The sequence below is a fragment of the Bison bison genome, unplaced genomic scaffold (genome assembly GCF_000754665.1).
Source record: "Bison bison bison isolate TAMUID 2011002044 unplaced genomic scaffold, Bison_UMD1.0 scf7180017864346, whole genome shotgun sequence".
Classification (NCBI taxonomy): domain Eukaryota; kingdom Metazoa; phylum Chordata; class Mammalia; order Artiodactyla; family Bovidae; genus Bison; species Bison bison.
This window is the reverse complement of record NW_011494918.1, coordinates 1727331-1751002: the sequence shown is the minus strand read 5'-3', so window position 1 is coordinate 1751002 and position 23672 is coordinate 1727331. Positions and strand designations below refer to the sequence as shown.

The window sequence follows — 23672 nt, the reverse complement described above, 5'->3', positions numbered from 1 at the left end:
TGAAATTGCTCCACGTCTTACTGATGTTCTGCTTTTTGATTATTGCTTGATTCTCTTTTCTTTCATTGTTTCATTTGGAACAGTTTCTACTGTTGTCTTTATGTGTATTATTTTCCTTCCAATATGTGATTTGCTTTTAATTCCATTCAATGTATTTTAACTCACATATCACGTTTTATCTCTGGAAATTTGATTTACCACTTTTCTACATCCTCTATAGCTTTCCTTATATTTTTGAACCTGTGAAACACAGTTATGACTATTTTGGTGTTTTTCTTTTCCCGTTCTAACTTCTATATTAATTATGAATCTGTTTCAATGGATTGATTTTTATTTTATTATAGATACTATCTCTCTGCCTCTCTTACAGCCCAATTTTTTTAATTGCATGGGACATATGTATACTAAAAAATTATTCATTGTTTATCTGAAATTTAAATTTAGCTAAGGATGCTTTATTTTATTGCAAATTATGTCTTGAGACCTCTAGTCCGCTTGACCTCTCCAGACTCTTTTCTTTGTCTTCTGAGCTCAGGAAATCCTCCAGCCGCTGCCTGAGTTTTCACTCCCTCTGCTACAGCCTGGATGTGCTCATGGAAGTAAGCTGTTACCATTGTGGAGCTCATACTCTTTGTTTCCTTTCTCTCAGGAATTGCTGCCCTTTGTTGTCTGATTTTCATTATGTTGAAACTCAATTTTTCATATACTATTCCTATTTTTTGGTTGTTTTACCCAGGAGAATAAATCTGGTCTTTGTTAGTCTATCTTGGCTGAAGGAAGAAGTCCATCTCTAGAGATTATTATTCTTAGCCAGAGGCAAAAACATGCTGCTGATGGGGCCAAAGCTGTGTGTTCTGTACCTTTATAGGAGAGTTTAAAAATTTTTTTAAACTCTGCTCCATAGTTTTATGAAATCAGCTATCTAAGGGAAAAAAAATGCTATGGGTCATAAAAGGTACATAGTAATTATGAGGATGTGAACTTACCACTGTTGTGAAACTGATTAGAAATGCATGTCTGCTAATAAGGAAATGGGGATGGGCCATGGAGTTATCACCAAGTGAAAGGATAAATTAGCACATTACAGGATTGTCAGAATTTGGACCAAAAGATAGGGTTGACTGAGGGTCAATGATTGGAAAACTGAATGCTAATAAGTTTGGAGGCCAGTCCAGGAAGAAAAGGCTGAGAGAGTCAGAGTGGTCAAACCAGGGCTGTAGGGGACTTAGTCCCTCTTTCCTGTCCAATAATCAACTGCATTCTGGCTGGGGGGGTCTCTGAAAATAAAAGTAACAGCATCTCCTCTCTTTTCTCTTTGGTTCCTCTTGGTTCAGCTGTATGCCGCTACCCTCTGGGCATGTCAGGAGGCCACATTCCCGACGAGGACATCACAGCCTCCAGTCAGTGGTCAGAGTCCACCGCTGCCAGATATGGAAGGTGAGAATGCGCACCTCAAAAAACCTGAGCTCTGGGTTGGACAGATGGCTCCCTTGGGGCTTTCCAGATGGCCCAGGGGTAAAATATCTGCCTGCCGATGCAGGCGATGCAGGTTCGATCCCTGCATTAGGAAGACCCCCTGGAGTAGGAAATGGCACTCCACTCCACTGTTCTTGCCTGGAGAATTCCATGGACCACCTGGCAGACTGCAGTCCATGGGGTTGCAAAGAGTCAGACACTTCTGAGGGACTGAGCATGCCATGCATGGGTTGGACAGAATAACTGGCTCAAGGGGCTAACAGAGAAGGATGACACTTGGTGGGAGCTGGTGGGAATGGGGAAGACATCATGTGCTAGTCTAGCAGCCTCACCCCTAGAGCCTCACCACCCATTGCAGGTTGGCTTATTGACATGTAGTACACCTGCTGTAGCCACTTTCTCACCATGAAGTACTGCAAGAAGTGGACTTTGGTGGTACCTATGGGAAAGTGCAGATTAGGTAGGACACTGGGAGTTGGGAGCCCTGATCCTCTTTTTGGTGAGTATCTGTGAAACGTCACTCACAGGAGAAGACATCAAGGACTCAATGAGGCATTGAGGTATCCAACAAATTCTTCCTTCCTCTCAAGGATACCTTACACTGAAGGGCCATCCTCATCCATAAACAAAATATGGTAGGTTTCTTCTGGTCTAATATCAAGGGTCCTTTAAAGCAATAAACACCCTTGTCAAAAACTATTTAACTTGTTAAGAAATAACCTTCTTCTTGGAATCTAGTTCTTTTGGTGTGAAGTATTGATCTCTGTTAAAATGGAAGCATCCATTTTAAGCCTTACTATAAACATCCCTATAAACCTTCTCCATGATTTCTGTCTTGATGTGTGAAAGATTAGAGTGATGTCTGGTGGGGCTGGAAGGGAGTGGCCATGAGTAGGTATCAACTGTGAGAAGAGACACATTCCTGAGAAGAGGGAAGAGGGGAAGAGGGTCCCAAAATAAACTTTACAATGATTTCACAATTTTGCTTGCTGGTTGGTCATCCTGGAGGTCATAAAATGAAACCAGATTATTTACTTTTCCCTGACATGCCCTTACTCCTCACTCTCACCATAGGTTTTCATGGCTTTTTGCTGAGCTGCCACGCTCACCCTGCTGGTTGAAATTCCACTGCATTGCACAACCCACACTGCAGATCTGATGATTCCTCCCTCCCCACTCCTATAACTTGATATCCAGGCAAGGAGTGGTTAGCTTTGTTATAAGGAATAGAGGGTAGGGAGGGTTTCATTGCATGGGACCTCCCCTGAGACCTCTAAACAAGGGTGGGAAGTAAAGGCTACATGTTATCTGAAGGTCTCCATCTCCTTGGTGGTGACTGTCTTTCTGGGTTTCATGGTGCCTGAGGGAGAGGGAACTGGCCACAAGTGGGTATGGTGGTGACAGTCAGACTGGTGGGGAGAGCCCCAAAAGTCCATCTGGACTGGACTCCCAGCCTGCTCTCTCCCTTCAGGACTGGCAGCTGCTTGCTGGGGACTGGTAAATAACTGTGGTTTCACGGTTCCTTCCTCTTCCCCTAACCCTCATCCATCAAGGCTGGACTCGGAAGAAGGGGACGGAGCCTGGTGTCCTGAGATTCCAGTGGAACCTGATGACCTGAAGGAGTTTCTGCAGATTGACTTGCACACCCTGCACTTTATCACTCTGGTGGGGACCCAGGGACGCCATGCAGGGGGCCATGGCATTGAGTTTGCCCCCATGTACAAGATCAACTACAGTCGAGATGGCACTCGCTGGATCTCTTGGAGGAACCGGCATGGGAAACAGGTAAGAAGAAGAGACATCCAAACCCTGGGATGTCTGGGACTGTATTTTGACTTAGGCTAGAAGAGGAAGCACACAGATTGTCTATGCAGGTGTGTGTGTCCACAGACCTGCCATTCCCTTGGGAATGTGTGACCCAAGATGAAGAGGATAGGATGGGGGCACAGACAGGGATATCAAGCCTGCTGAGAGAGCTGTGAACGAATACATTCTGCTCCTTGAATTAAAAAGAAAGGTTCCATCAAAGAGATAATGACTTGGGGAATGAAGAAGAGTCAGCATAACTTCATTGCAACTCCTCACTCTTTCTCTTCCTTCTTCTTAGGTGCTGGATGGAAATAGTAACCCCTATGACATTTTCCTAAAGGATTTGGAGCCACCCATTGTGGCCAGATTTGTCCGCTTTATCCCAGTAACTGATCACTCCATGAATGTGTGCATGAGGGTGGAGCTTTACGGATGTGTCTGGCTGGGTAGGTGTCTAAAGAGAGGGAGCTTATAAACTTTATTAAAAACATCAACCCCTGGTCAATAAAGGCAATCAAATCAGAAGGAGGATTTCCTTCCACTAAGAATTTCACTGGAATTACTAATCATCCTGGTTAGAGTAAAGAAAGGAATATTATTCATCCACCCAGGGTGTGGTGCCCCACACCAAGTTACTCTGCTGACTGTTGCTGCAGAGGAGTGCTCCCCAGGATTGCTCCTTGTGTGCCCAGATTGAATCCCAGGTGGGCACACTGCTCAAAATAGCACTCTTAAAGCCTCAGATAGTTCCCTGGGATAGCTGGTCTAAGCAGCAGGTACATCTCCTTCTCAAAGGCACTGACACATCCACGTTTCCTTTGGCAGATGGCTTGGTGTCTTACAGCGCTCCAGCTGGACAGCAGTTTGTACTGCCGGGAGGCTCCATCATTTATCTCAACGATTCTGTCTATGATGGAGCTGTTGGGTACAGGTAAATCCTGGGAGACGTTAATCATCAGACTAGGCAAATGACCACCAGAAGAGAATAATACTTTATCATGGCCTGGGAACAACACTCAATGAATCAATCAACTAGCTAGTGTTTATTTGGCACTTATACTAGGCATCGTGAGATAAATTTAGATAAAGTAAAATCAATTCAGTTCAGTTCAGTCACTCAGTCATGTCCGACTGTTTGTGACCCCACGGACTGAAGCATGTCAGGCTACCCTGACCATCACCGACTCTTGGAGCTTGCTCAAATTCATGTCCATCAAGTTGGTGATGCCATCCAACCATCTCACCCTGTGTCATTCCCTTCTCCTCCTGCCTTCAATCTTTCCCAGCATCATGGTCTTTTCCAATAAGTCAGTTCTTCACATCAGGTGGCCAAAGTATTGGAGTTTCAGCTTCAGCCTGAGTCCTTACAGTGAACATTCAGGACTGATTTCCTTTAGGATGGACTGGTTGGATCTCCTTGCAGTCCAAGGGACTCTCAAGAGTCTTCTCCAACACTACAGTTCAAAAGCATCAATTCTTTGATGCTCAGCTTTCTTTATGGTTCAACTCTCACATCCATACATGACTACTGGAAAAACCATAGCTTTGACTATATGGACCTTTGTCAGTAAAGTAATATATCTGCTTTTTAATATGCTGTCTAGGTTGATCATAGCTTTTCTTCCAAGGAGCAAGCGTCTTTTAATTTCATGGCTACAGTCACCATCTGCAGTGATTTTGCAGCCCAAGAAAATAAAATCTGTCACTGTTTCCATTGTTTTCCCACCTAGTTGCCATTAAGTGATGGGACTGAAAGCCATGATCTTCATTTTTTGAATGTTGAGTTTTAAGCCAGCTTTTTCACTCTCCTCTTTCACTTTCATTAAGAGGCTCTTTAGTTCTTTGCTTTCTGCCATAAGGATGGTGTCATCTGCATATCTGAAGTTACTGATATTTCTCCCAGCAATCTTGATTACAGCTTGTGCTTCATCCAGTCCAGCAGTTCTCATGATGTACTCTGCATCTAAGTTAAATAAGCAGGGTGACAATATACTATACAGCCTGATGTTCTCTTTTCCTGATTTGGAACCAGTTTGTTGTTCCATGTTCTAACCATTGTTTCTTGACCTGCTTACAGGTTTCTCAGGAGGCAGGTCAGGTGGTCTGGTATTCCCATCTCTTTAAGAATTTTCCACAGTTTGTTGAGATCCACACAGTCAAAGGCTTTGGCGTAGTCAATAAAGCAGAGGTAGATGTTTTTCTGGAACTCTCTTGCTTTTTTGATGATCCAACAGATGTAATGGATGTAGTCTTTATTTGGAAGGAACTGAGAGCCTAGTTTGGCAAGACAAAGTGAAAGTGAAAGTGTTATTCGCTCAGTTGGGCCCAACTCTTTGCGACCCCATGGACTGTAGCCTGCCAGGCTCCCTGTCCATGGGATTTTCTAGCAAGAATAATGAAGTGGATTGCCATTTCCTTCTCCAGAGGATCTTCAACAAGACAAAATAATAACAAGGAAAACAGTAAATTATACAAAGAAGAACTAAATGTTGTAGTATGATAAGGTAGCCATATTTTTGACCCTCAAAACAGGACATGAGGTCTAACATAAATAATAGCCTACTTATGGAGACAAAGGGCCAGAAGAACTAAAGCTACAATGAATTAGACTTAAAAAGAAGTTCAGAAAGAATAAATTCCATACATGTAAATGCTTTAGAAATTGTGACAAGGAGACTGTTAAGACTTATAATAGACAAGGAAAGTTTCTAGGATGAGATGATAGTTGGCAAAAAGGAGGTCGGTAGAGGGAGCAGAGGAAAGGAATCAGAGATGAGGACCAGAATGACCTGACTACAGCAGAAGCTAGAACTGGGAACAGCAGAAGGACTGATGGATACTGGAAGTGAACCAAGGGAGGGCCACGGTAGAGGAATATGTTCAGATACAGGAGGAATTTAGTGTTGGTTAAGAGATGTTCCCACCTATCCTGATTCATTCCAAGTCTTGGCATCCTTCTACCCCAGATCAATAGTTTGCTCTCTGAAGTTGATCTTTGCACAGGTTGACCTTGGCAGAGAGGTCTCAATTATAGTGGAGCCCACACTGCATAATGGAGGTCGTGGGTGGTTGAGAGAGAGAGAAATTAGTGAGTCTCAGGAAGAGGACTGTGGAGTTACAGCACTTCCATTGTCTTGCTGCTGCTGCTGCTGCCAAGTCGCTTCAGTGGTGTCCGACTCTGTGTGCTGTGAAGAATAAAGTACTGCCTTCAGCTTCCCGATCCCTATCTGAAGACCTGACTCATCAGGATTTCTATTGCGAATCACTTCCTTTCCATCTACTTAGTCATTGTTCTTCCCCCTTTACATAACTTGGTCTTGGCGTCATTTCACTTAGCCACACCCAACTGCCATAAATCAAGGCTCAGAGGAAAGCAGAGATCAATTCAGTTTAGTTTAGTAAATCTTTGCTGATCAACTGTTACTACATGCAAGGAATTTGGTAGGGATTCAAATATAGTAAAGTCATTGATCCTACCTTTAAGAAGTTCACAGTTTATTAGCCATCTGTATGTCTTCTTTGGAGAAACATCTATTTAGGTGTTCTGCCTATTTTTTTTAATTTGGTTGCTTTTCCATAAGCCTATTCTCTATGTCTGTTTCTCCATTGCTGCCCTATAAATAAGTTCTTCAGTAACATTTTTCTAGATTCCATATATATGCATTAGAATACGATATTTATCTTTGTCTTTCAGACTTACTTCACTCTGTATAATAGGTTCTAGGTTCATCCACCTCATTAAGACTGACTCAAATGTGTCTTCCTTTTTATGTCTGAGTAATATTCCATTGTGTACCACACCTTCTTTATCCATTCATCTGTTGATAGACATCTAGGTTGCTTCCTTGTTCTGCTGCTACTGCTAAGTCGCTTCAGTCGTGTCTGACTCTGTGCGACCCCACAGACGGCAGCCCACTAGGCTCCTCTGTCCCTGGGATTCTCCAGGCAAGAATACTGGAGTGGGTTGCCATTTCCTTCTCCAGTGCATGAAACTGAAAAGTGAAAGTGAAGTCACTCAGTTGTGCCCGACTCTTAGTAACCCCATGGACTGCAGCCTACCAGGCTCCTCCATCCGTGGGATTTTCCAGGCAAGAGTACTGGAGTGGGTTGCCATTGCCTTCTCCGGCTTCCTTGTTCTAGCTATTGTAAATAGTGCTGCAATGAACAATGGGATACATGTGTCTTTTTCAATTTTGGTTTCCTCAGGGTATATGCCTAGGGGTGAGATTGCTGGGTCACATGGTGGTTTTATTCCTAGCTTTTTAAGGAATCTCCGTACTGTCTTCCAGAGTTGCTGTATCAATTTACATTCCCACCAACAGTGCAGGAGCGTTCCCTCTTCTCCACACCCCCTCCAGCATTTATTGTTTGTAGACTTTTTGATGATGGCCATTCTGACCACTGTGAGGTGATATCTCATTGTAGTTTTGATTTGCATTTCTCTAATAATGAACTGAACTGAACTGAATAATAAGTGATGTTGAGCATCTTATGTTTGTCAGCCATATGTATGTCTTCTTTAGAGATATGTCTGTTTAGGTCTTTTCCCCACTTTTTGATTGGGTTGTTTGTTTTTCTGGTATTGAGTTGTGTGAGCTGCTTGTATACTTTGGAAATAAATCCTTTGCCAGTTGTTTCATTTGCTATTATTTTCTCCCATTCTGAGGTTTGTCTTTTCACCTTGCTTATAGTTTCCTTTGCTGTGCAAAAGCTTTTAAGTTTAATCAGGTCCCGCTTGTTTCCTTTTGTTTTTATTTCTGTTACTCTAGGAGTGGATCATAGAGGATCTTGCTTTGATTTATGTCATCGAGTGTTCTGCCTATGTTTTCCCCTAAGAGTTTTAAAGTTTCTGGTCTTACATTTAGGTCTTTAATCCATTTTGAGTCTATCTTTGTGTATGGTGTTAGGAAGTGTTCTAGTTTCATTCTTTTACACGTATCTGTCCAGTTTTCCCAGCACCATTTATTGAAGAGGCTGTCTTTGCCCCATTGTATATTCTTGCCTCCTTTGTCAAAAAATAAGGTACCCATAGGTGCATGGGTTTACTTCTGGGCTTCATATCTTGTTCCATTAGTCTATATTTCTGTTTTTGTGCCAGTACCGTACTGTCTTGATGACTGTAGCTTTGTAGTATAATATGAAGTCAGGAAGGTTGATTTCTCCAGCTCCATTCTTCTTTCTCAAGACTGCTTTGGCTATTTGGGGTCTTTTATGTTTCCATATGAATTGTGAAATTTTTTGTTCTAGTTCTGTGAAAAATGCCATTGGTAATTTGATAGGGATTGCACTGAATCTGTAGGTCACATTTGGTAGTATAGTCATTTTTCACAATGTTAATTCTTCTTACTCAGGAACATGGAATCTCTCTCCATCTGTTTATGTCATATTTGATTTCTTTCATTAGTGTCTTATAATTTTCTCTGTACAGTTCTTTTGTCTCCTTAGGTAAGTTTATTCCTAGATATTTTATTCTTTTTGTTGCAATGGTGAATGGGATTGATTCCTTAATTTATCTTTCTGATTTCATTGTTAGTATATAGAAATGCAAGTTATTTCTGTGTATTGATTTTGTATCCTGCAACTTTGCTAATTTCACTGATTAGCTCTAGTAATTTTCTAATACTATCTTTAGGGTTTTTTATGTACAGTATCATGTCATCTGCAAACAATGAGAGCTTTACTTCTTTTCCAATCTGGATTCTTTTTATTTCTTTTTCTTCTCTGATTGCTGTAGCTAGGATTTTCAGAACTATGTTGAATAATGGTGATGAATGTGGACACACTTGTCTTGTTCCTGATCTTAGGGGAACACTTTCAGTTTTTCACCATTGAGAATAATGTTTGCTGTAGACTTACCATATACGGCCTTTACTATGTTGAGGTAGGTTCCTTCTATGCCCACTTTTTTTGAAGAGTTTTAATCATAAATGAGTGCTGAATTTTGACAAAGGCTTTTTCTGCATCTATTGAGACTGTCATATGATTTTTATCTTTCAATTTGTTAACATGGTGTATCACATTGACTGATATTCATATATTGAAGAATCCTTGCATTCCTGGAATAAATCCAACTTGATCATGGTGTATGTGCTTTTTGATGTGTTGCTGAATTCTGTTTGCTAAAATTTTGTTGAGCATTTTTGCATCTATGTTCAGCAGTGATATCGGCCTGTAGTTTTCTTTTTTTGTATTGTCTTTGTCTGGTTTTGGTATCAGGGTGATGGTGGCCTCATAGACTGAGTTTGGGAGTATTCCTTCCTCTGCAGTTTTTTGAAAGAGTTTTAGAAGGATAGGCATTAGCTCTTGATAGAATTATCCTGTGAAGCCATCTGGTCCTGGGCTTTTGTTTTTAGGGAGATTTTTGATCATAGCTTCAATTTCAGTGCTTGTAACTGGGTTGTTCATAATTTCTATTTCTTCCTGGTTCAGTCTTGGAAGATTGAAGCTTTCTAAGAATCTGTCTGTTTCTTCCAGGTTATCCATTTCATTGCCATATAGTTGTTTATAGTACTCTCTTATAATCCTTTGTATCTTTGCATTGTCTGTTGTAAGCTCTCCTTTTTCATTTATAATTTTGTTGAATTTATTCTTTCATTTTTTCTTAATGAGCCTGGCTAAAGGTTTGTCATTTTTTTTTTATCTTCTCCAAGCACCAACTTTTAGTTTTACTAATCTTTACTGTTGTTTCTTTCATTTTTTTTTCGATTATTTCTGCTCTGATCTTTATGATTTCTTTCCTTCTAATTTTGTTTTTTTTTTTGTTCTTCTTTTCCCAGTTGTTTTAGGTGTAAAGTTAGGTTGTCTATTTGATGTTTTTCTTCTTTCTTGAGGTAGGATTGTATTGCTATAAAGTTCCCTTTTAGAACTGCTTTTGCTGCATCCCATAGATTTTGAGTTATCGTGTTTTCATTGTCATTTGTTTCTAGAAATTGTTTTATTTTTCTTTTGATTTCTTCAGTAACCTGTTGGTTATTTAGAAATGTATTGTTTAATCTCCATTTGATTTTATTTTTTACAGTTTTTTCCTTGTAATTGATATCTAGTGCTGAGGTCCAGCCCCGGCTCATCCAGGGAGTTCGAAGCAGGGATGGCATCGGCGAGGATCAGGATACAATAGCTTCAATTAGATATTAATTAGAGATGTAAAGAGTAATAGAATGAAGATAGCTCAGTAGGAAAATTCAGTGGAGAAAAGAGGCTGAGTAGCTTGGTTTACGCGGGAGACCAATAAAACTTCAAGACAAGAAGTTTGCACCACTTACGTAGGCTGCAGGCATCCTTCCATTCTCCCGAAGGAGAGGAGACCCTGAGGCCTCCCCAGTCGGATCTTAGAAGCCCAGGCATAATTAGTAAGCATGGCAGGTTCCGTGCTCCAGATGGAGACTCAGCCAGAGTGAGAGAGAGAGCGACATGGGGAGACCTGTATTTCGAGAAACTGATCCCAATTCTTTATTTTCCATGGTCTACTTTTATACACTGAGATGTTATGCAAAAGTCACGTGGGGTCAGCAGTCCTGACTTTTATCAAAGTCAAGTGCTTCATACAAATGTATACAGAGGTCTCAGGGGTGTTACATCATCTTCTGGCCAGGGGGCCTGCTGACAATTTATGACCCTCTCCTTGTGACAGCGGTCAGTCAACCAGGACACTTATTTCTCCAGGGGTGATTATTCTTAAAAAAGACTCCACCTTCCGAAGGTACCAGATAAAGTTACATTCCTATAGGGTGAGGGTGTAGTGGGTTTTAGTTAAGGAAAGAATTTACTTAGCCTAAGGTCTGACATGATTAATATCAAAGGTTAATACTTATTTCTTCTATATATTCATTAATATGTGTAAGGGCAGGGGATGTGGAGACTTAGCAACAAACATTGGCTCAACAAATGAAAAACCCTTCACCAATACAATTTCTAATCAGCCCATTATACTTATACTAATAGTTTTCTAACTTCTCTAAAGAATCTGTTTTTAGAAGGTTTAAACCATCTCGTGCCTCTCACAGTTGGGAGGCTGTGAGCAATCACATGTGGCTGGACAAGCCTGTCAGGCAGGCTAGAGAACCTTCAGAGGAGTTTGTAGGTTAAAACACTCTTGTCACACCCAGGAGTTTTTATTAGCTGGAGCTCTAAGTTAACTCCTTCTCCAAAAGAGGTGGTGGGGGACAGCACCCCGTAAAGTCAGAGGTGTAGGTGAGAGCACAAAGTAGTAAAGTAGGCAGGCTCTGGTTATGGGGGTAGATGCTCGAGAATTTCCAGGGGGACTCCTGAGGCTTGATCCCGCCTTTGTGTATGTCGAGCCTTCTTCCTCATGACCTTTGCCATGGGCGGAGGTCCTCCCACCGGCTCTCTGCAATCTAGTCTCAGTGTTGTGGTTGGAGAAGATGCTTGATATGATTTCAATTCTCTTGAATTTACTGAGGTTTGATGTATGACCCAAGATGTGGTCTATCCTGGAGAATGTTCCATGTGCACTTGAAAAGAAGGTGTATTCTTCTGCATTTGGATGGAATGTCCTGAAGATATCAATGAGATCCATCTCATCTAATGTATCATTTAAGACTTGTGTTTCCTTATTAATTTTCTGTTTTGATGATCTGACCAGTGGTGTGAGTGGGGAGTTAAAGTCTCCTACTATTATTGTGTTCCTGTCAATTTCTCCTTTTATATCTGTTAGTGTTTGTCTTATGTATTGACATGCTTCTATGTTGGGTGCATAGATATTTACAACTGTTATGTCTTCCTTTTGGATTGATCCCTTGCTCATTATGCAGTGTCCTTCCTTATCTCTTGTAATCTTCTTTATTTTAAGGTCTCTTTTGTCTGATGAGGATTGCTACTCCAGCTTCCTGTTGCTTCCCATTTGCATGCAATATATTTCTCCATCCTCTCACTTTCAGTCTATATGTATCTTTAGGTCTGAAGTGGGTTTCTTGTAGACATATATATGGGTCTTGTTTTTGTATCCATTCAGCCAGTCTGTGTCTTTTGGTTGGAGCATTTAATCTATTTACATTTAAAGTAATTATTGATAGATATGTTCCTATTGCCATTTTCTTAATTGTTTGGGGTTGATTTTGTAGATCTTTTCCTTCTCTTCTATTTGTTGACTATACAAGTCCCTTTAACATTTGTTGTAAAGATGGTTTGGTGGTACTAAATTCTCTTAACTTTTGATTGTCTGTAAAGCTTTTTATTTCTCCAACAATTTTGAATGAGATCCTTGTTGGGTGCAGTAATCTTGGATGTAGATTTTTCCATCTTTTCATCTTGTTTATGGCTTCCTTTGCTGTGCAAAAGCTTTTTAAGTTTTATTAGATCCCATCTGTTCATTTTTATTTCCACTACCCTAAGAGGTGGGTCATAGAGGATCTTGCTGTGATTTATGTCAAAGAATGTTCTGCCTATGTTTTCCTCTAAGAGTTTTATAGTTTCTGGTCTTACATGAAAAAGTGCTCAACATCGCTTATTATTAGAGAAATGCAAATCAAAACTACAATGAAGTATCACCTCACAACCATCAGTATGGCCATGATTTTAAAAATCTACAAATGATACATTATAGAGAGAATGTGGAGAAAAGGGAGCCAAGGCCAGGAAGAAGAGACAAGGAGGGGGAGTTGTTCTTCTTTATCAACATCACCAATACAATGAGCTGCTGAAGATTTTTTTAAAGCTGGAGAAGAACATGATGGGAGCTGTACTTTAGGTAGATTCATTAAGCTATTCAAAGGCTAGATTTGAATAGAAAGAGAGGATAAGAGGGGAATATATTCTAATTCCAAGTTCAGTCACATGATAAGAGTTAAGGACCCAGGCCAAAGTGGTGACTGTGAGAATGGGAATGAGAAAGAGGTACTCACTTAGGGACCACTGGATGTGAGAAAGAGTCAGATGAAACATGGTAGTCCAGGTAACTCAAACAATGAAGGTGACATGTATTCATTCAACAAATATATGCTTATTTTATGCCAGGAACTCTCAGTGGAAATGGAAGAGAAGTAGAGTTGACAGAAATGGGAAATCTAGGTGAAAGATTTAGTTTAGAAACAGATGATGATGGATTCAGTTTGGGTTATTAATGTAAGGAACTGATAGGACATTAAGATGGAGAAATAAGGCAGATAACTAGAAATATGATTTTGGATGGACCCCAGAGAAAAGGTAAAAAAAAAAAAAAAAGATTGCAGAGATTTAGACATAATCAGCTTCCACCTCATAATTGAGGTCATGAGATATCTAGTTGGGGTGTGGCTGAGTGAGAAGATAACAAAGTTACCTAATTCAAGTTCTCAGGAAATAAACAGTCATAGTAGCAAAAGTTACTTATTTAAATTTTTAAAAATCTAAAAGTAATGTATACTCTTGTAGAAATTCTAACAGTCCTAAAGTATATAAAGTAAACAGGCAAAGTTTCTTTCCTTACTCTTTCCCCATTTGATTAAATTCTGATTAAAGGGAATTGAATTAGCATTCCTTTTAATTGTGTTGCTTTTCTGAAGATTTTCATGGGGATTTATTTTTCTGGAGACAATAGGAAATACATTCATGACAAGTAAACTTATGCTGTCCTAGCCTTTTTGATCTGTAGAGAGAAGAAAAAGAAGGCAAAACCTTGGAAGGGAGAGCCAGGGTTTAGTCCCTGTAGATAAATATTATAATTTGCCAAACATTTTTCAATGAGCAAATATATTTAAAAATATATCTGTAAGCTTGGCACAATCACTGTAATCAGGTTTTTTTTTTTTTTTGGTAATTCACAAATTTTACATGGCATTGCTTTGCCTGTAACCTCAAGGATCACACAGAATATTGCTTGAGGGTGACGATCCCAGTCTTTTCATTTGGGAGACTCCTGACGTAGCTTCCAGAGCTTGAGGAGAGAGCAACTCCACATGATGTGTTCTCATTCTGTCCCTCCATAAAAGAAGGAAGGAGGTCTCTTTATGTTCTTCAAACTTTAAACAGAAGCAGTCAGGCTTCTGGCAATTTCAGCCATTCACAATAGCCTCACACTCAGAAGTGGAAAGGCTGCCAAACTAGAAAAGAAAATGCAATCCAATACCTGAGATACTCATGTGGACCCATGCGTTTTACTACATGAATCTAGTATTCCACAAATGGAATTAGAATTAAATTAGTATTTAAATTTGGCAGTGGTTACTTTTTCCCCCTTTAGTTTGATATCAAATTAAGTTGTTGGGGATGTGAAGTAGAAGGCAAGACTGGCTGCTCTGGAATTGACTCATCAAACAATAACAATATACAGTCAAAGGGGAGTCAGGAAAATTTCCAACCAGCTCTGGAACCATTTATTTAGTGATAAGCAAGTGCCACCATCTACTACATTATTCATTCTATGCATTCACTTATTTACTCATTAATGGATGAATTTGCCAAACGCACTTGATAATGTGGAATCGTTATATAAAGACTTATTATGTTAAGTATAAGAACAGGTAAGGATACAATAGATCATAGAAAGCTTTTCATATAAAATGATTTTTAAAAGTGTTTAAAAGCTTTGCTATAATAGAGTTAAGTATCCAATATTTTGTAAAATTCATTATATGGAATTCTTTGTTCCCCATTGATGTAGGATAAATGAGTCAGTACTGTAAACTATATTGGATTTTTCATAATTCTTCAACCTCCAAGATAATCAACTCTTACAAAACCTGGGGTGGAGAAACTGGATAAAAACTCTTCTGTAAATGTCCGATTAACTCCAAGTTCCTCTCTCCTGTTTTCTTCTCCTTTTTTGGTTTGAGCAGCATGACTGAAGGGCTGGGCCAGTTGACTGATGGCGTGTCTGGCCTGGATGATTTCACGCAGACCCACGAGTACCATGTGTGGCCGGGCTATGACTATGTGGGCTGGAGAAACGAGAGCGCCACCAATGGTTACATCGAGATCATGTTTGAGTTTGACCGCATCAGGAATTTTACTACTATGAAGGTCAGTGGAGTTAGGCATGGAAGCCAAAATCATGATCGAGGGAAAAGGCATGCTGGGAAGAACCTGAGGGTAATGCCAGCAGAACAGGATTCAAATACATATTCTACTGCTAACTAGCTGCAGGCATTTCATGAGTCACTTCATTTCTCTGGGGTGGTTTCTTCATTTGTAAATAAGCGTGTTGGACTAGGTCACTGTTTTTCAATGTATTTTGTTGCTGTTGTCTCATCAACAGAGTTGACATATTCATTATGCAAATTGGGTGCACTGTCTGGGACCCATACTTTAAGCCCACAGAAATGATTTAACTTCTTTTACTGTCAGAATAAAAGAAATGAGTTTTAGGGTCAAAGTTATTCTCATCTTTTTTAACAAACATGGTTGTAAAATATAATTTTAATGTGTTTTTATGAAGGGTAGGGCCCACAAAGGCAGAAGTGACTAGGGCCATGGACATCATTACTTGGCTCTGCCCAGCACTCTTCAGGGAGGGGACACGCTCTTGTCAGTAAGGGTGGCTCACTGTAGCTCTGATGCTCAATGGAAGAAGAAAGGGCTCTATATTTTGAACCAGTCTCCACCCTCTGAGTATTTTCTCTATGCCCACCGCACTGAGAAATCGTGATAAAAGATCCCATACACTTCTATTCCCAGAGTTCTTTGTTTCCTTATCTATGATCAGCTATATGTGTATGTGTCTGGTTCTCTTATTAGACCTCAAGCTCCTCCAAGGTGGTGACTCTGCTTTCTGATCTCAGTACCCAAGCACCTGGCAGTTATATATATGCAGGCTCAAAAAATGTTTGCAAATGAACAAATGATATCCTTTATTGCCTACTTTCACCATGTATATCTCTGTATCTCTGCCACGTAGGGTAGAAGGAGGAGGAGATACGATGAACAGCAATAAGACACTGAAAGTGCAATTGTATTTTCTCAACTATAAACAGAAACTTGTAGAAGGACTGGGGCCAGGCAAGAGAAATTGCTGTGACTTCTGGCTGGGCCAACATCTGGATTTTAGACCTCAGGTCCAGATTCTGAGATCTCTGTGACTCTTTGCCTAGCCAGAGGAGTTTTATCCAATGAATGAGATTCAAGGCAAGTGAGGTGGTGTGGTTTTAACCCAAGTCTTTTCTAAGCTCTCAAATGTAAGTTATTAGGTTTTTAAATTTGTTTTTGCTAAAATGCCATCACCCCAAAGTCTGCATTAAAATGCAAAAGTTAATGTCTTCAATGCAATAGCAGAAGTGATTTTATCAGTTTATTATTACAGAGTAGTTAAGAGTGAGTAGGTACATTTTATTGAGGACTTGGATGAAAGCTGAAAGATCTGGGAAAAGGACAGCTCTGTGAAGAGTTAAGTGAGACCCTGAGAAGAGCTTAGGGAGGGGACTTAAGGCCTGATTTCCATTTTCTCTGGGGTAGGGCCTTTCAGGACAGCCCACCCTAGATGTAAGCATTGAGGACATCTCTGTTGGTATGGTGGTACTTAGCTCAAATGGTCATTTTGCCTTTTCAAACCCATGAATGTTTCAGAGAGAAAGGAATAGAAGGGAAGAAAACGTCCATGTGAAGTGTGACCAGATTAGATGTTAAACCTGAATGCTAGATTCTGGGGTAAACAGATGAATAAGAAATAGTTTCTTTCTTGGGACAGTTTGGGGTTCAGTGGGGAAAGACACTATTTGCAGAAAGAGGTATGTAGGAACCCTGAAGAAGGGAAACTGTTTTACCATTAAGGCTTTACACATGTTGTAAAACATGTGTGCAATTGTGTATAACAAATTGTCCTAGTAAACAAAAATTTGTTAATCCTTGGCATGAAACTGGAGTCAGAAAGAAAATGCATGTCTACTACATCACTCTCACATGTTAAGATGATAATATCTCCTAATTGCGTAATTAGTTATTATAATATAGTTAATATTATAATAGTTATAAAAGATAATAATATAGTTATTATTATAATAATAATATAATATTAATACTAATACTAATAATATAATATTATTAATACTATTAATAATAATAGTATAAAAGATAATAATATGGTTATTAGTTATATGATAAGAACAGAAAAATATACCTGGTCTGCCAGTGTGTTGCTCATGAATGGTTCTTTGGCAGTTGTAAAACATGTGTGCAATTGTGTATAACAAATTGTCCTTCACAAGTTTTTTGCGGGGAGGAGGGAAATTTGCATGGTAGCAAAACTGTGTATTCTTCAAAGAAAAATTTATTTGTGTTGTGAATAAGATGTATACCCAATGTGTACCTATGAACAAGCATATCAATTCATTGTATATCATTAGGAGAATTTCTAGTCCCACAAATAATAAAATGTATTTTAAAACCCCCATAAAGCTATAATATTAACTCAATTGACTTTTATCTTCCTGAGTCCCCAGCCACTCCTGTGTAGTTTATCACAGGTCAAAATTATTCAAAAGCATATTCTGCAATGAGAAGGTACCAGAAACTTCTCAGGAGCTGACTCAGGGTTGGTCCTCTTAAGGCTAAGAGGCTGAACAGGTATCTACCTTGTTTTAACTTTTCTGAAACAAAAAGTAATGATGACTTTCAGGTCATCAATGTCTTCTAGAGAGGAGTTTTGCTTCCTAGGCAAAGTACTGCCCATTTCCTTCTCTGCCCTGATTGTAGTTAAAATACAGCATTTAGAAGAAATGTGAATCCACAGAGAGTTTAGAAAATGAAAACATTACATATGTCAAAACAAATGGGATACATATAAAACTACACTGAATAAAATTCATGGTATTGAATATTTTCTTCATTATTAAAAAAGGAAGATATAAAACAAATGAACTAGACACTTAATTCCAACATCAAAGATTAATGTATAAACCAATTAATTAAAACTGGAAAACTATATAAATTATTGTAAACCCAAGAGCTTTTTCTTTGGAAAAATGTAAAATGAAAATAAAAGACAAACAAGGAAAAAAAATTAAAAGAGATTCTGAAATATATATATATATATAAATGCATTTTAAAATGTTTTCTATTTATTAAATATTTTTATTTATTTATTTTTTAATATAAATTTATTTATTTTAATTGGAGGCTAATTACTTTACAATATTGTATTGGTTTTGCCATACATCAACATGAATCCGCCATGGGTGTTTAAGTCCATTGGGGAATGAAATCCTGTTCTATGTATTTGCATTCCAGGAGGATTCCCAAAACATTTGCAGGTCAGATTATTGTCTTCCCCACAGACCACTTATCCAACACTCCACAGATTTCAAAACATCTGAAAAATCTATTGAAGCCGTAGATGGCATTTCTTTGATTCTGTTCTTTTTTTTTTTTTTTTTTGATTCTGTTCTTAGCCTTATTCTACTTACTTGTGTTCAATAGACTGGAGCTATTAATTCATCCCAAAGAAGATATTAACATTTAGAGGAAAATCCAAATGGGAAATCTGAGGTGATTTGCCCCCTTTCCATGTGGTGTGGATATGGAAAGCATGCTGGACTGCAGTCTACGATTCTAGATCCTGTTCTGATGTTGACTGACCCCAGAAAGGTCAAACCTCTTGAAATGTCAGTTTCCTAATTAGTATACAGAGAACTGGACTAGAAGATTTTTGAAGTCTCCAGTCACTCTAATATTTCATGATTTTATTCTTTTCACATATCTCTGGTCTGTTTCATCAGTCATTAAATTCCTATATCATTACTTCTTCCTCAGCTAAAAATAAATTCTGAATTTAAAAAAATGAAAGTGCTAGTTGCTCAGTGGTGTCCGACTCTTTGTGATTCCTTGGACTGTGGCCCACCAGGCTCCTCTGTCCATGGAATTCTCCAGGCAAGAATACTGGAATGGGTTGCCATTTCCTATTCCAGGGGATCTCCCCAACCCAGGGATCAAACCGAGATCTGCATTGCAGGCAAATTCTTTACCATTTGAGCCACTTAGGTTGTACTGATTACCCAGAAACCAGAGGACGGTATTGAAGGGTTACAATTCAGGGACTAAGCAAGACATAAAATTGAAATAACAAATATATTCCAAAAATTACAATGATGCTTTTCCAACCTAAAGTCTTTAAATTCAGGGGAGAGTGACCAGCAAAGCTCCATTTTCTACAATGGACTGAGCCTGAGGTAATGTTACTGAACTACCACCAGAGACTTGACTTAGTTACAATCATGGACATTCTGCTTTTGAGGGATGTTACTCACAGCAAGGTGCTACAGAAGAACTGTTGTGGAATCCTTCTTCCTGATGACCCTTAAAAGCCACACAAATACCCTGGTGAGAGAGTCATGGCAGCGGGCAAGAGGGTACAAGCTACCTTCCCAAAGACTTTCTTTTCTCATCTCAGAAAGTATCTATGATGAAGATTTAATGCATTCATCAGAATGGCTTTACCAAAATGAATTTAATTGAGAGATAATTAAGTCTTGTGTCTCTGGCTGACAAATGCTAGTGTGTCTGACAGTCAAAATGAGATTTCTAAAGAGAAAGATGAAATTGTATTGGATAGCATGTTATTTCAGGGTTCTCATCTAAACTCGTTGAAAGGAGTGGATTAACTTTGGAAATGTACCTAGGAGAAAGTTGTTCAGAATAGCTTGATTCTGCGTAGATAGCAACCATGGTTGAGAGGATTGGAGTGGTGAGAGGCACAGTGACAGACCAGCAAGTGTTAAGGGCAAGGAAGGAGCTGAGAGGAGGCTGGTCCAGCCCTCGTTTAACAGATGAGGATGCCTCTCCCAGCAGTGTGCAGCAAGATGGCGAGGGGAGCACAATTGTATAACGGTGACTAGAGTAGCAGCCTAGGTTTTGTAAAGTCAGAGCAATGTTCCAGTGCCACTGTGAGGTTCCTAGAAGGGAAAAATGCATTACTGCAGAGCATCAAGTATTCACCAAGGGTGGTGCTCAGAGAAATTTGACAAGTCTAAGGTCTTACTGGGTGAGCTTGCACTGTGTCCCCAGTGCCAGCCAGCAGGGTCAAGCTGTCACTCCATGCCTCTTTCTCGGCCAGGTCCACTGCAACAACATGTTTGCTAAGGGTGTGAAGATTTTTAAGGAGGTCCAGTGCTACTTCCGCTCTGAAGCCAATGAATGGGAACCTAACGCCGTCTCCTTCCCGCTGGTGCTGGATGACGTCAACCCCAGTGCTCGCTTCGTCACTGTGCCCCTCCACCACCGCATGGCCAGTGCCATCAAGTGCCAATACCATTTTGCTGACACCTGGATGATGTTCAGTGAGATCACCTTCCAATCAGGTTGGGAGCTTGGATGGCCCTTAGGGAAGTGGGAGCAGGGTGGTGAAGGAGGAAGGCAGTGTCCAGAGCTTCTCATTGGTGGGTCTCTGAGAAGAAAAAAGTTATCCAAGTGGCGTCTCATGGGTAGATAGAATCTTTTTCGCCACTAATTTGGTTGTGGAAGGGCAGAGACGAGACTGTGGAAGTGGACAGAATGTTTACTTGGCTCTCACTCATATTTGTCTAAAAAAAAAAAAGAAAATGAGTACAATGTGTTAAAACTTTAATGTAAATCAAAGCAGTTAAGGGAAAGCAAACCTAAGCACTATTAAAGTCTTTAAATGAAGATGTCTAAATATACACTAAAGAGAACAATCAGCCTCCATCCATCACTTAGCTTTACTAATCGTTGATTTTTTGGTCATCCTTGTTTCATTTATTCCTCCCTTCTTGCTATAGAGCTTTGAAGCAAATCTGAGATGTTATTTGAATTTCAATAATAAAATTTTAGAATACACCTGAGAAGATAACATTATCTTCATAACAATGTATTGTAACAACATTTATTAATAACTAATTCCTTAATGTAATAGCCAACCCACACTCATGTATCCTTGATTGTCTAATAATGTCTTAACAACAGTGGGCTTGAATGAATTAGGATCCTACTAATAAGCCCCTCCTGGTGTATTTCCTTTATTACATTGCTAGGTTGTATCTCTTTTAATCTAAAGAATAAATTAAAAAACAATTCCATTCTGGATTAACTGATTGCTTTCCATGGTGTCATTTTACTGTAACTTACATCCTCTGTCGTCTTGTTGACTGGAGGTTATATTTACAGGTGAATTTGATTCAAATTCAATATTTGTTTTTGCTAAGGATTTTTCATAGATAGTGTTGTGTACTTTATGTTGAATCTCATCATGGAGATGTTATGTTAGACTCCCTCACTTTTAGTGATGCTAAGATTGATCTTGGGCTCAGGTGGTTTTTCTTTCACATAAAAGTTCCCCACAATCTTTCTCCTTAGACATCACCCTCCATTGATGACCACTGCTTAAATTATTTCATTAAGAGTTGTTGACTGGTGATTTTCTAATTCTTTTGTTCCTTTTGCATTTATTAGCTGAATTTATTCTGAATATGAGAACTATTCCCCATATACTTGTTAACCCTGAAATATAGTTTGCATTGCAAGGGCAGGATACGTGATTAATTTTTTTCATCAATTTTCAGAGTAATGAGTTAATGCAACCTTTAGCAACTTTCAGTGGTGTTGAATAGATTTTGTTTTGATTTTCATCCTTGTTATGTTTCTTAGTATTATTATGCATTCATTGGTTTTTATAAATTTGGTGTGTGTTGCAAATAATATTCTTTTTAATACTTGGATTGCCTGCATTTGACCAGAGCACATGCCTTTAAGCTGGCTCTGTCTACTTGAATTGGATCCTATAAGTTTTTGATAGCTGTTTTACTATTTAAAAGAACAAGATGTCCCAAGCTTATTTTGAGCATTCATTGCCCCAGATGTAGAATCACATTTCCTCAATTGATCTTGGTTCCTTTTATTGGGGAATGGTATTTAGAGACCACAAAGTTGCCAATATGGACTGCATCAAATCATGAAAAGTTAAAAGCCGTTTAGGACACTGTCTGTATCATCACAGTTCAGATGAGGATTTAAAACCTAGATAACGATTTTTTTTTTCATAAGATGTTCAAAGTGGTGACCAACAATAAGGTCAGAAGGAGAGAGGTCACTAGAGAGTGGATTTGTAATGGACAAAGGAGCGAGACTTTATACTAGGCCTGGAAGAAGAATATAGGCAAAAAAATGACATCAGAGAAGAGGGAAGACTAAAAATAAACCAGAAGATCCCATACTTCCTAATTTGATTTTTAAAAGAAAAAAATTTAAGATGTTTTGCTGATTAAGATGTATTGATAAGGAAATACAGTACATGTTTCGAAAAAGAGGTTTGGTGCCTCAATACCTTCTGTTTTAAAAATTTAATCTAAGAGTAAGTGGATTCATTATTTTATAAAGTATTTATTGAGGGAAGAAATTTAAATGTTCAAAATCAGTGTTACTTAACGTTCTAAGTGTTAATTAGGAGACAGTAGGTTTCCACCATCCTCAGAGTTTCTGCAGGAGACTTGAAATGTTTGCTTCAGGAATTAATATAAAGCATATTTTGCTAACTTAATGACCAAAGAATTTTAGAACATCATGAATGATCAGTTTTAAGTCATCTCAAACTTGTATTTCTGAAAGGAAAATGGAACAAGTGTGTCAGTGCAATTGTTTCATATTAAATGATCTGAACAGTGGTGTTTGTGGCATAAAATCACAGAAAGTGTATTCATATCTTTTTTATATTTTCTTGATAAGAATATAATTTTGAAAAAATGTTCTCAGTAAGTGATTAAATACGTCCCGTGTAAACTCAAATCAGACCAACATGTTACTTATGTCTGCTGTGTATATTCTCATTAACATTAAAGAAGACACTTTTAGAAATGTGCCAAAAAGACTTAAAATAGTTGTAGCTATGTAACTATAGTTATATAGTTTTTGACTGCTGAAATATCTGGAACTTTAATGTCATGATAATATTAGTTTTCACTGAAGCCTGAGAATCCAATTCAGAAAAGTACAGGTGGGTGCCAGATACTTTATTTATATCATAATGCTAATAAGAAGAAAAATTAGGTTTTTGGGAGAGAATCTCTTGAATGGGAAGTGAGTATTTTAATTCTTCCCCTCTTTATTAGACAAATCAGAGGGAAAAATAAGTTACCAACATCAATCTGTCAAATACATTTTGGGGATCTAGTCTTGGAAGCTTCAGGATCACAGTAAAGGATAATTTAACTCAGTAGTTCCCAACATTTTTGGCACCAGGGACCAGTTTCGTGGAAGACAATTTTTCCACCCACAGGGTGGAGAGGGGTGGTAGTTTCAGGATAGTTCTAGCACATACATTTATTTTTTTATTATTTTTTTTTTTTTATCATAAATGCCAAAGCTTTGCAGATTAAACATGTTTGTGTCTTATTAATGTTGGTTTTCTTTTTTTTTTTTTTTCTCTCTAATTTTATTTTATTTTTAAACTTTACATAATTGTATCAGTTTTGCCAAATATCAAAATGAATCCGCCACAGGTATACATGTGTTCCTGT

General features: G+C 38.7%; 1 protein-coding gene across 1 annotated transcript in view; it reads left to right on the top strand.

Annotated features, from left to right (window-relative positions):
- DDR2 (discoidin domain receptor tyrosine kinase 2) overlaps positions 1-23672 on the top strand; it is an 88891-nt gene that overhangs the window by 34105 nt on the left and 31114 nt on the right. Inside the window, exons 3-8 of the mRNA XM_010854666.1 lie at positions 1335-1437; positions 3030-3261; positions 3584-3731; positions 4111-4216; positions 15057-15240; positions 20261-20504. Of these exons, the coding sequence (XP_010852968.1) occupies positions 1335-1437; positions 3030-3261; positions 3584-3731; positions 4111-4216; positions 15057-15240; positions 20261-20504 (1017 nt within the window). The remainder of the gene's footprint in view (positions 1-1334; positions 1438-3029; positions 3262-3583; positions 3732-4110; positions 4217-15056; positions 15241-20260; positions 20505-23672) is intronic.